This window comes from Dipteris shenzhenensis, chromosome 24 (genome assembly GCF_047967505.1).
Source record: "Dipteris shenzhenensis isolate YYH24624 ecotype China chromosome 24, Dip_SZ_1.0, whole genome shotgun sequence".
Taxonomy (NCBI): Eukaryota; Viridiplantae; Streptophyta; class Polypodiopsida; order Gleicheniales; family Dipteridaceae; genus Dipteris; species Dipteris shenzhenensis.
Window position 1 is genome coordinate 38,360,194 of NC_141619.1, and position 12,487 is coordinate 38,372,680.

The 12,487-nt window shown below is 43.9% G+C and overlaps 2 protein-coding genes across 6 annotated transcripts in view; one reads left to right on the plus strand and one right to left on the minus strand.

Moving 5' to 3' along the window:
• The window catches only part of LOC147886578 (BTB/POZ domain-containing protein POB1-like), a 38,843-nt gene extending 27,539 nt beyond the window's left edge, over positions 1-11,304 (minus strand). For 3 of the 5 annotated variants that reach the window (XM_087395808.1, XM_087395805.1, XM_087395810.1), the window contains exons 1-4: positions 10,831-11,044; positions 9,993-10,117; positions 9,826-9,889; positions 9,361-9,643 (exon numbers count right to left, since the gene is read on the minus strand). In XM_087395808.1, coding sequence (XP_087251934.1) covers positions 9,361-9,643; positions 9,826-9,889; positions 9,993-10,117; positions 10,831-10,864 — 506 coding nt within the window. In that variant the 5' untranslated portion in view covers positions 10,865-11,044. Of the gene's footprint in view, positions 1-9,360; positions 9,644-9,825; positions 9,890-9,992; positions 10,118-10,830; positions 11,045-11,133 lie in introns of those variants that run through there. The other 2 variants (XM_087395806.1, XM_087395807.1) reach the window with 2 other exon arrangements.
• On the plus strand, positions 2,329-3,490 carry LOC147886579 (uncharacterized). Its single transcript, XM_087395797.1, has one exon. The coding sequence runs from the start codon at positions 2,335-2,337 to the stop codon at positions 3,424-3,426; it is 1,092 nt and encodes a 363-aa protein (XP_087251923.1). The 5' UTR covers positions 2,329-2,334; the 3' UTR covers positions 3,427-3,490.
• Positions 11,305-12,487: the final 1,183 nt, after the last annotated feature.

The window sequence follows — 12,487 nt, forward strand, 5'->3', positions numbered from 1 at the left end:
ACAAATAGCATTCTGTACACTCAAAGGGAAGTTGACTATAGAGCCAATTCTTGTAGTCCTTGACTTATACAATCCCTTGATGTGGATTGTGATGCTTGTGGAGAATGTGTTGGGGCTGCACTTCATCAGAATGGTAGTGGCCTATGAAAGCTAAAGACTACGAGATACTGAAAGGCACATAGGAATGTATATGAGAAAGAGTTGCTAGCTGTGATACATGCCATAAACACATGGAAGCACTATCCCTTGGGTGCAGATTTCACTGTTAAGATTGATAAGCAAAGTCTGAGGTACTTCCTTCTTGACACAGACTAAGCTCTCAGAGAAGCACATGAAATGGGCAAATATGTTGTCTACGTATCATTTTCAGATTGCCCATACACCGGGAGCTTAGAATAGAGTCGCAGATGCCTTGTCTCAAAGACCCCAGGTCAATAATGTGACCATTTCTTACCATAGGGATCTCGAAGAGATGAGGAAGCAATATCTCTGTGGCCCAAACTTTGGAGAGTCAATGCAGCAAACACTGTTGCATCCGTATGCGTACGGTCATTTTTTCCGTACGGCCGTACGGATTTCCGTACATGACTTTTTTTGGGGGGGGGGGGGGGAAATCGGGATGCGTACCTTATATTATTGCTTGGCTGCTATGTTTGAATCCGTATGACATCCTTGTGAAGGCTCCCGAATCCCAAGAAAGGCCGTACATACGAATTTCCAATCACGATTCACTGTTCACCGTCGACCGACTCTCTGCCTGCAGGCTGCACACCGACCTTGCTGCCTCAAGAGCCTATTTAGGCAGACGTTTGCCCTCTATTTAGGCACGCTGCAGCCCTTTGCCCTCTTCTTCGGCACCTTGCTGCCCTCTATTTAGGCAGCCCTTTGCCCTCTTCTCAAGAGCCTATTTAGGCAGCCCTTTGCCCTCTTCTTCAGTCCGGACTCCCGAGTCCCCTCAGCCCTTCACTCTTCTTCAGTTTGCCCTCTTCTTCAGCACCTTGCTGCCCTCTATTTAGATAGCCCTTTGCCCTCTTCTACTTGCTTTGGAGGTGAGTGGTCACCGTCGTACAGTTGCAGCCCGCAGCTTGCCTCTACGCTCTACCTACTCCAAGTGTCAAGGTAAATGCAATGGCTGCTTTTTTTTCCTGTTTTGCAACAAGTGCTCTCTCTTTAGTTGATGCCATCTAACAGGGCAGCCTGCAAGGACTTCAAGCCCTCTTTGGAAATTGTTCCTTTGCCCAATGCCTTATTTGCCCTCTTTTGCAAATTTGCAGCTTGCAGATCTACAAATGGGAAGACAAAAAGGACCAGAATGGGAATTTGTAGAGGCCTTAAAGCCTTTGGGGAAGGGCCAATTCACTTGTAAATGTAAATATTGCCCTCATTCATGGGATGGAGGACCGACCCGTATAAGGGCACATTTTCTTGGGCTCACAGGCTTGGGGGTTGACAAGTGTACCGCTCCTCCTGAAAATGTGAAAGATACTTGTCGAAGATTGCAGGCAAAGGTGGCCCTAAAAACTGCTGCAAAACAGCTTGTTGAAGATGTGGCTGATTTGGGAGATGCCTCAATGAGTGGTACTGCAAGTGGAAATGCATCTGGCAGTGCATATGAGCCAAAGCAAAAGAAGTTGAAGATGTCAAAGGGAACCTTGGAAAAGGCATGGGAGTCACAAGCACGGAAGGATGCATACATTGCTCTCCGTCGTTTTTTCTTTGCAGAGGATATTCCTCATTGGAAGGTGAGGAGCCCTTATTTTTTGGAGATGGTTCGTGCCATTGGCCAAGTTGGGCCTACCTTCAAGCCTCCATCCTACAATGTTTTGCGCACAACGGAGCTAACTAATGAAGCAGTATGCATAGATCAAGAGATGCTACAGTTTCGGGATAAGTGGAAAAAATATGGCTGCACCATAACTTGTGATGGTTGGTCTGACACTCGATGCCGGCCTATAATCAATATTATGGTCTCATGCATATTTGGTTCAGCCTTCTTGAAGTCCGTGGACACAAGTGGGCAGTATAAGTCAGGGGAGTACATCTTTGGGATACTGAAAGATGCCATTCTTGATGTTGGGGCTGAAAATGTGGTGCAGGTGTGTATGGACAATGCATCTAACTGTGTGCGGGCAGGAGAATTGGTGGAGGAAGAGTGGCCTCACATTTTCTATACTAGATGCACAGGACATTGGAAAGCTTCCATGGGTGAAGCCAGTGTTGGTACATGCTAACATGATTGTGACATTTGTTACCCGGAAACACACCGTGTTAGCAATGTATAGAAAATTCAGCAAGAAGGAATTGGTGAAGCCAGCACAAACACGGTTTGCTTACATGTTTATCATGTTAGCAAACTTGTTGGATGAGAGGGTATACAATGGATTGCGTCGCATGGTTGTTAGTGATGAGTATTGCAAGAAGAAGGTGTCACGCACTGTGAAAGCACAACAGGTGTCTTCTATTATATTGGGTGCTTCATTTTGGCAAGAGGCAAGACTCATTGTGAAGCTTTGTGCACCTATTTTGAAGATCCTTCGCCTGGCTGATAGGGAAGGGGCTACCATGGGACTTGTATATGAACTCACTCATCGGATGGTCAAGAAGATGGCAACTATTGATGGGATTGAATCCTCAAAGCTGGCTGATGTTAGAGCCTTATGTGTTGACAGGTGGAATATGATGCATTCTCCATTGCATGCGGCAGCGTTTGTTCTCCATCCTATTTGGAGAGAGAAAAATCCAGATAGTGACAAGGAGGTGCACGATGGGTGGATGGATGCCATAGAGCAGTACACCAAGTATGATGTTGACAGCCAAGGCACCTTATGTGATGAGTTGGATATTTACAAATCCATGTCAGGCACATTTGCTCGTGCGATTGCAAAGGATGAAAAGAGAATTCACCAAGGGGTGAAATGGTGGGAGACATTTGGGGCTCACACACCAAATTTACAGCGGTTAGCTCTTCGAGTGCTCTCGCAAGGCACATGTGCTTCTCCTTGTGAGAGGAATTGGAGCACATTCTCTCTTATCCATACTAAAAGAAGGAATAGGCTGCTTCCAAAGAATACTCAGAAATTAGTATACATCCATACTAATTTGCGTCTCATTTCCAAAATCAAGGAAAGGGGATTTGAGAAGATAGAAGTGACCCTAGAAATGATCAACAAGGAGAAGGATGATGATAGGCTACTAGCGAGGCAAGTAGATACAGAGGGAGAAGACATTGCAGTCCCTATTGTTACACTTATAGGAACGATGGATGTTGCTGCAGCTTCAAGCAGCTCTAGTCTTTTGGAGTTCCATGGCGAGGCAGATGAGGATGATAGTGATGAGGAGGAGGAGGATGAGGAGGGTGCAGGCATTGATGCAGATGATGATGAGGATGAGGATGAGCAAGAGGATGAGAATGAAGATGCAGCTTGAGGCTGTGGCACACTGGCAGCCTTTTCTTTATGATGTTTTGCCTTTCATGTTTTGGTGTAGTTACTAATACGGTGTACCTACTTCCTTTGAAGTTTGATCATGATGTTTTGGACCTTTTGGTGTAGTATTGATTATTGATCTATGATCTATGATTCCATCTATGATGTATCAAAATCTAGAATCCAAATGACTACGGTCTCTGGAGACTGGAGTCTTTCATGAATGAAGAATCACACGATTCATGACTCATGAGTGACGACTTTAAAATTAATACAATTATACAAGTTTCAAGTTTCAGTTTAATACCTCTATGTCAATTTAATGTGTACAATGATCAATGATCAATCTATATTTTTCTGAAATTTTTTGGATAAAACTAGGGTCACGTATGTTTCGGCCCCAAGGGCTGAACCATACTCCAATCATACTTCCGTACTTGTATGACGTATGCGTATGGTAACGTATGGAAAAAACTATGGCAGCAAATGTAGGAGGGGCAGTCGACAAGTCAGTATTCCATGAAATATGGCTATTTATTATGGGATGATTGCCTGTGCATCACTCAAAATATGAGACAAAAGATCTTGGAGGAATGACATGCACCTCCATATGCTGGACATAGATGCATTGCAGCTACTACTCAAGCTTTGGGGAGGTACTTTCGTATTGGCCAGCCATACGTAAGGATATACGCAAGTTTGTTACAGAATGCCTTACTTGTCAGAAAGTCGAGTATCATAGATAGAAGGCACTTGGTCTACTGATGCCTCTTCATGTGCCTCAGGCACCATGGGAAAGTATAGCAATGGACATTATCTTTGATTTGCCATGATCAAAGACTGGAAATGATGGGATGTGGACTGTTACAGACAGATTCAACAAGCAAGCCTTAGGTACGAAAGACAATCAAGGCAGACCATAAGGCCAAAGTTTTTCTGGCTCAAATCTTCTAGCACCATGGTATCCCTAAGTCCATTGTTAGTGACCGAGACCCTAGAATGACCAGCCTAGTCTGGAGATCTTTATTTGACAATATGCAGACAAATCTGAACTTTTCTTCTTCTTCCCCTCCCCGGACAGACGGTCAAAGTGAGGTAGCAAATTCAATTTTGCTAGACCTTTTGAAATGCTACGTGGCTCATCAAATATCAGATTGGGAAAAGTACCTTCTGCTCGTGGAGTTTGCATACAACAATACAATCATACCTCCATAGCTAAAGCCCTCTTTGAGGTTATACATGGAAAGGTGATTCTACCACCAATCCTGAGGAGCAAAGATGAAATACTTATAGCTGATCAGTATAGCCAAGTACGGACAGCAATAGAGAGATCTCAAGAGAAACTACTCGGCACTGAATGCCAATTGGATGGATGAAGACATTTTGTTTGCTTCTCCATAGGATATTTACAAAGAGGCTTTTTAATCGGTGTCAACTGATTAGAAGCCGATGGGATGTCACCAAGTTGTAAATATTCCAAGTAAAATACATTGACTTCAGTCAAGAAGGCCTGACTTTGATCAGGGAGACTTGGTTTAAGCCAAGAGGGTTGACTATAGTCAACCAAAGTATGTGTGTGAGAGAGAGAGAAAGAGACAAAGACAGAGAGAGCTTTGATTGTTTAAAATGGGCATCACTGGTGATTAGCAGTCACACAGAAGAAATGAAGATCCTTTGCCAACATCTCCTGGTCATATATGTAAAAAGTGAGCCCCTTTTGGCATCTAGCTTCCTACTCTCATAGGCAATTAATCCATGGGGCTACTTTAAGACTGCACCATGCCTCTCCCACTATCAATGATGAAGGGTAGGGAAAAAGTAGGGCATGCCAATATAGGTGTTGACAAGAGGGCAACCTTCACTGTTGGAAGCTCTTTTCTGCCTCCGAGGTCCATACAAAGGAGCCTCTCTTTATCAGCTCAGGGAGAGGAGAAGCAATCTTGGCAATGTGCCTAATGAATCTCCTATAAAAGGAGGAAAGGCCAAGAAATCCTCTCAATTGAGTACCATCTTCTGGTTGTGGCCATTCCATAATGCATTTCACCTTGTTGGGATCCACCCTGATTCCATTGCTGCCCACAATGTGTCCCAAATACTCCACCTCATTTGCCATGAAGATACATTTACTTGGCTTGGAATAGAGCTAGTGGGCAGCTCCCCAGACGCAGGGAGAGCAGTGAGTGACCACCCCCTTTGGTCGCTCTCAAATGCTGTAGGAGGAGACCTTCGATCTTCTGGCAGATCCCCCATCGGGGGGGATTCAAAGCACGCCTGCCAATGGCTCAGTAGTAGGATTGAGGAGCTCCAAATTCTCTATTTTCCCCCCCTTCCGACCCTCCTTGCTGCTACAGAAAGGCTCTGTTCCGCATCTCTAGATCAATGACGCCCAAGCCTCCTTGTGCCTATTGATACAATCATTGTTTGGCATGCGACTCTAGCTCTGGTATTCTTCGTGCCATCAGATGCTACCCATAGGAAGTTGCGCACTAGACACCTAAGCTACCCCATGCATCCCTTAAGAAAGCATCAAGTGAGAGGCTATGTACCAGGCCATGGCGAGGACATGGTTGACCACTAAAGCTCTGCCTTCTAAGGAGAGTTTGGCCGAGCTCCTGTACAAGAGCTTGCATCAGACACTCTCTAAGACTAGGGTGATCTACTACTCTGCTAAAACATCAATGCCCACCTGACAACCTAGATATCTCGCTGTCTGTCCTCTTAGAATCCAACGAAATCCAAAGGCAACTAAAACCAAGATTAACCCAAACTCCATTCTTCTGTTACTACAAATACTTCTCAGAAACTCTCTCTCTCCTTTGCATGCAAATAATGATCCGTAGACTAATCCCAGTCATTGTGAGCGTCCCCACCAAGCAAACATGTAAACAAAACATAAAACACAATTTTTAGTCGAGCGAGGTCAACCCTCTTGGTCGTAATTAAGGGGCTTGATCATCAGTCAAAGCTCTTAATAATGACCAAGTCTCTCCAACCGCAGTTGGCACACCTTGGTTAACAAAGTTAACCCTCTTACTGTGAGCCAAGTCTGGTTGACCTAAGTCAGCACTCTCTGACCGAAGTCAGCGCTTTGGTTCCTTGGTGAGCTGTGGTTAACCATCTTGGCTGAAGCCGAGTCTCCCCAACCGAGGTTAGGCTTACTTAACCGAGGTTAAGTTTCTTTGATCGAAGTCAAGACTTTGACCAAAAATGAAAGTAACTCTTTGAACAAATTAAATAAATGAAGAACTCATTAATTATGATCAATAAATGGTCAGCTTATGCTTTGACTTTGGAATACTTACAACTTGGTGACATCAAGCCCCAGTCTCGGAGCTCCTCTATCCCTCTGAAGAAGCCAATAGATTTGGTCCAATTGTAGGCCCTAGAGGCCTCATTATAGTAGATAGCCAAGGCCCCCCAGACCGCCACCAACTCCAACAATTGGTATCAGAGCCATTATATCCTTTTTATGCCACTCCATCATCTTCTTTGTCACCTTCTTCTGTCCAGGCTCGCTGTGCTGATCCCTCCACATAAAGGGCCATGTCATCTGCGAACGTTGAATTCAGCAACTCCTCCTCTCGGATCAAAAGTCTCATCCCTATCACACTTGCAGCCTAAGAGCACAGAAAATAACCAAGTGCCTCAGCTACGAAAAGAAAACGAAAGAGGACGAGGAGGCAACCCGTCATACCGAGCGGGATATGTTATCCAGGATGCTACGCTCATGGACGAAACCAGTCTGTGTGTCATGAACGATGTCAGAGAAGTGGGTTCTCAAATGACCTTGGCTAAGATCTTGTATGCAGTATCCAAGAGAGTGGTCGGTCTCCATTGGCGAATGTCTGACCTGTCTCCCCCCTTCAAGATCAAGCAAATCCAACCCTGGCTCGAGGACTGAGGAATTGAGCCCAAATCAAAGATATCTTGGCACGCGAGCTGCAGGGGGTGAGTATGAACTCCCAAAACTCCGAAAGAATGACAAGGTTAAGCCATCCTTCCCAGGACACTTCTAAGAGGGAGGGTCTCGAGGGTGTCCCAAAGTTTCTCATCTATGAATAGCATCTCCAACTGTTGCTCAAGCCCGATGGGATAACTAATGGAACCTGATTCCACACTACCTGTCTGGCTACAAGAACCAAGGGAGACCCCTGGTTTGGAACATTTGGCGATAAAAGTATGTGGTCATCTCCAGAATCTCCTGAGCGTTCGTGTGCATATGCCCTTGCAAATTCTACGAACGTTGCAGCTGCATCCGTGTTGAATATGGCCCAACGGTCTCAAAAAACTATTTGGTCATCTTATCAACCTATCGGACCCACCTAGCTTGGAGTGGTATGAGAACTCGGTGTACCGACCTAGAGATCGCTCCTCATGCTCTCATAACATCCAAGAAGCCACTAGGAGCTTGCATCCTACTCTCTAAGTCTCTCTATGGATGCAAGGTCGTGCCTTAAAGGTTGTTCACGCTTTTGTCGAGTGTGCTTCCGCCTAAGGGCTTGAGACTGGAGCTTCTCACTGCTCCTCTACATCGCACCTACCACCCGGTACACCTCCTCCTGAAGCAGATCATCTGGGATGGGATCCCCCTTTTGGGGAGTCCACGTTGAAGTTGCTCTAGGTAAAGCACAATGGGAGAGTGGTCTATCATCGTAGTCCCTGCTAGGAAGCCTGTTGAGCCTCCTCTGTGCAATGCCCAATCCCCAACATACAACCTATCGAGGCACTCCATCATGCCTCCTTTGGCCAAAAAGGAAAAAAGAAGGCTGCCAAGGAGTCTGTTGTACTTAGCCTCTCTCCACGAGTTTCTACCATTCATCGCGAATATGAATTGCTCCTAGGCACTCCTCTCCGATGCAGACATTTCAAAAAAGGAAGCACCGCCCTACTTGTCCTCAACAGACTCTAGGTTGTTGAAGTCGCCTCCAACAATTCATGAGTCCACGTTCGAAAGGCACTTTATCAACCGCCAGGGCGGTTCTATTTATAGGCAAGTGCACACACATTGAGAACCCCTATCCTAGACTCGCCAACATGAAGTCCCATCCAAACTGCACATCCAACTATAAGTTCTCCTTGATCAAAGCCCTCGGGGGCCATTGCTTCCGCTCCGGTCTACTGTGGGAAACCACTCTGAGGCTCTACCTGAAAGCAGGTGGCAATGCTGACTGATGTCTAAGACAAGACAAAATCCACTGCCCTCTGCAACTCTTGGAGAAGTATAAATGTTGTAGTTGACTACATGCACGATCCTGAAAGAGATGTCCTCCAAGTAGCTAATGCACATGTGTGCACATCCCTGCGAGTCGATGACGATGTCAATGAAGCGCTAGGTAGAATTGTCCCAAAATATGTGTCGGTAAAGTCCATGGGTAGCTACATGGAGCAATTACATGATGACTCTCAAAATGCAGGAAGGAGAGTCACCAATATCGAAGTAGAAGCCTCAGGTACCACGACCAATCGAAAAGTCAATCAATGGAGAGTACATCAGGCACCGATCGAATAAGCAATGTTGAAGGAGTCACTTATTGATATAGAGTGGTCTACATCAAGCTCGATCTATCTCCGTTCACCACTACTCTACATCCTTCTCCATGTCTACCCTGTTTCCCTTTGTACAAAAATCTCATTTGTAATGGTGAAGTCTGATTGCACAAACAAAGCTCTGTAAAAAGGAGGGGGAGCTAGAACATATAAAGCACGTGTGTAGACACACACAAGAGGATGACAGCCATGTATAACAAGTAGCCATTGCCTTTTCTACACCTCTGCTAACAAATGGTTCCTAAACATTTTGAAATATTTGCTAAAATTGCAGAAAATATTTTACATAGATTTCTACCTAGTACAAATAGGGTAATAACATTAAGTTTCCCAACCTTTGGAGCACAAAAGGATCGTTTTTCAATTCTGAACAAAAGCTCATAAATACCTTGAGAAATCCTGGAAGTGTGACCCAAGAAAAACTTTTGCAGCATGTCTTAGTGAATGCATTGCATTTGAAAGAACCGAAGTTACTGAAGGCAAGTTCAAATAAAGTAAAGCAGAATCAAGTGTCATTGGAAGACTTTGCAAGAGAGTGACACAGTGCTTCATGCAAGATTCTACCATATACTTATCAGCAACCATAAGAACATCAACTAGTGCCGAAGCTGAGCTAGCTTGCAATGGTTTAGTGTATATAAACTTCAACATGTCCATCAGTGCCGCCTCCTCTATAGAAATCCCACAAAGAAATACAAAAAACAACTCTTAAAGTGTGCCAAAAAAATGAAAATGAGTTCATAAAATATAAAACACAAGTAGGCATTTATGACCATGCACCATCCCATTTAAAGAATTTAAGAAGATAATAATAAATCATAAGGCATGAGGGAATTCACCTAAGGTGACATACCAGAGATAGTTATTTGTAGTGTAACATCCCTTTGCTCTGACTCTCTCATGCCATTTGAAAAAAGCTACGCAAACCAAGTATTCTCAATAACTTTATACAGATTTTGCAATGCTATATCTATTGGATTGATGAAACTCATTCAAAATTCTAAGATAAGGGCACCTTACATTCTCAAAGTATTTACTCTTGGCTGCAAGTATAGTAGAATCGATAAAGATGGTTTTGACCCACAAGACTGTTGAGGACTCCATACTCCATGAATGCATTCCAGTTGTTGGTACGTTGTCTTCATCTGGAAGGTTGTGAAAACATGCAATCAATGAGGTTTATGGGATTGTGTGTGTGTGTGTGTGCATGTTTGATGATGGAAGTGTGGAACATACTGTGGATTTGAGAACACAAGATACTCAGGCACATTCTAATAAACCCCCAAGAGCACTTTTGTACTTGAGAATATGCATCCTATGCTCCAGCAAGTTTTTGACCCGGTGTTTCAACGTTTCCATCTGCATTCTTATGTCAATAAGAATCACAAGGGTCAAAAGAAGTTGCATTTTATTGATGGCACTACTACTTTACTCGATGGTTTTTTGGTTCAATAGGGGATCCCCTGGGAGGATATTGTCTTGATGTCGCCCCCTGCAGGTGCATAAATGTATATTTTCCTCCTTTTCCTTTTGGGTTTGGTTATCTTCATCTCATGTCTCTTCTAGACAAGTGTTGCTCTTGTATATTGCTTTTTTTACTTCATGGTGGGTTTTTAGCTCTTTTTGAGGTTTCCTACAGAGTAATATTAAGTATTCCCTAATTATGATGTTGACGGGGTAGCCTGCTCTATCAAGATGAAGGCGCTGATGAGGAGCCTCACAACAACTAATACACATAGGAAGCTCAGAAACTCATAAGGCATATCCAGGTGCCAGAGTTGTGTTGGGGGGGGAGGTCTCTCAGACTTTTGTATTCAATGCGACATGTCAAGAGTGACCCCTCGACTCTCGCGCTCACCTCGAAGAAAGGCTATGATAGGCCGAACCTCCATGGTGCATGGTCTAGCACCTCTCTGCCTTGCAGTTCCATGTAGTCTCCTCCACCCAGTCCACTATGCCCTCATATCATTATCTCCTCCTCCACTCTGATGTGCCCCGATGCTGACTCAAATGCTGACTCAAAGGCATAGAAAGGCAAGAAAAGTCTATGAGACCAAAGATGAAAAACACCATGAAAGTACATCCTTATCGAGAGAGATAGACACCTCCATAAGCTACTAGTCGAAAGCAAGAAAAGTCATGTTTGATGAGTTTTTCTAACCATCTCATGTGTCATGCGCCAGTCATGAGTAGCGTTAGCTCCTCATGAACATAGCAGATGTCCCATTAGGAGTCCTAGTGTATCTAGAACATATCTTGCTGGCATCCTCAGCTCCTCGAAATGAAGGTACTATGGTAGTATGAAGATGCACGGCTGCACCACAATAGCATGAAGATGCACCATTGTACCACAAAGATGCATGTGGTGTAGCATTCACACCTCGCATCAATGGCCTTTGGCATCCATAATACCTCCAGAAGAGTACAAACCCCCACCTCATACGTTTTAGGCTACCACGGTGGGACTCTTCTGGTGCTGAGGAGCAAAAAAGTGGAGTGATAGCCGAGAATCTTAGTGGTTGGAGAAAGGGAGTTAGTCACTCTCAGCAGAAGGAAGGCAAAGATGCAGAACCAAAAACATTTCAATAAATTTAGCAACAAGCGGACCTGAGCAAGAAGCTAGCTCAATCAGTCCCAAACATCATGGATAATATCAGTCTCATATATTCTTTCGTTACACTGTGTAACTTGTGTCATAGCTGCTGGATTGTATAAATTTTTTTAAGAATAACTAGGAGTGCACTCAAGGTCTCTCCCCTAGAGTTTTTATTGATTAAATTAATCTTGTAATCTTTAGGTGGGGTGGTATCTACACCTCCATGACTTCAACTAAACAGACCGGTAACCTCTACTTGCCTACTACATCTATAGTAAATTGAGCTAGCCTGTGGCACACTTTATGGCAAATATTCACTGTAAAAGAAAAAGCATGAGAGAAGGCCTTCCTCTAAGAACCAATGATTCTCTCTTCGGGTCTATGTATGGTAGGTGGCAATTTGTTTATGGTAACGATGCTGAGCAATGTGACTATATTTCCTTTGAAATGGCGATGTCCTAGGATAAGCAAAACAATGGAATAAATAATGCGAACACTGTGAGAAGTTTATCACGTGCAACCTATAGTGTGTCATGTGCACACAACATTAGATGATATATATATTGGAAAATGTATGCTATACACAAAACCCATAGTGTGTATTGTGCATGTGTATTTGAGACTTTATACATACATATACATATATACGTATGTGTGTGTGTGTGTGTGTGTGTGTGTGTGTGTGTGTGTGCATTCCACACAAAAAAATGTATGTGTGTGCATTCCACACAAAAAAAAGTGTGTGTGTGTGTAGTTTATTTTCCTCTCTCTCTCTCTCTCTCTCTCTCTCTCTCTCTCTCTCTCTCTCTCTCTCTCTCATATATATATATACTAAGAATAAACTATACTAAGAATCAAGGGTGCGGACAATGGCGCGCGCCATCTAACAGTAGGGATCCAATGGTGCTGTGTTAATCCA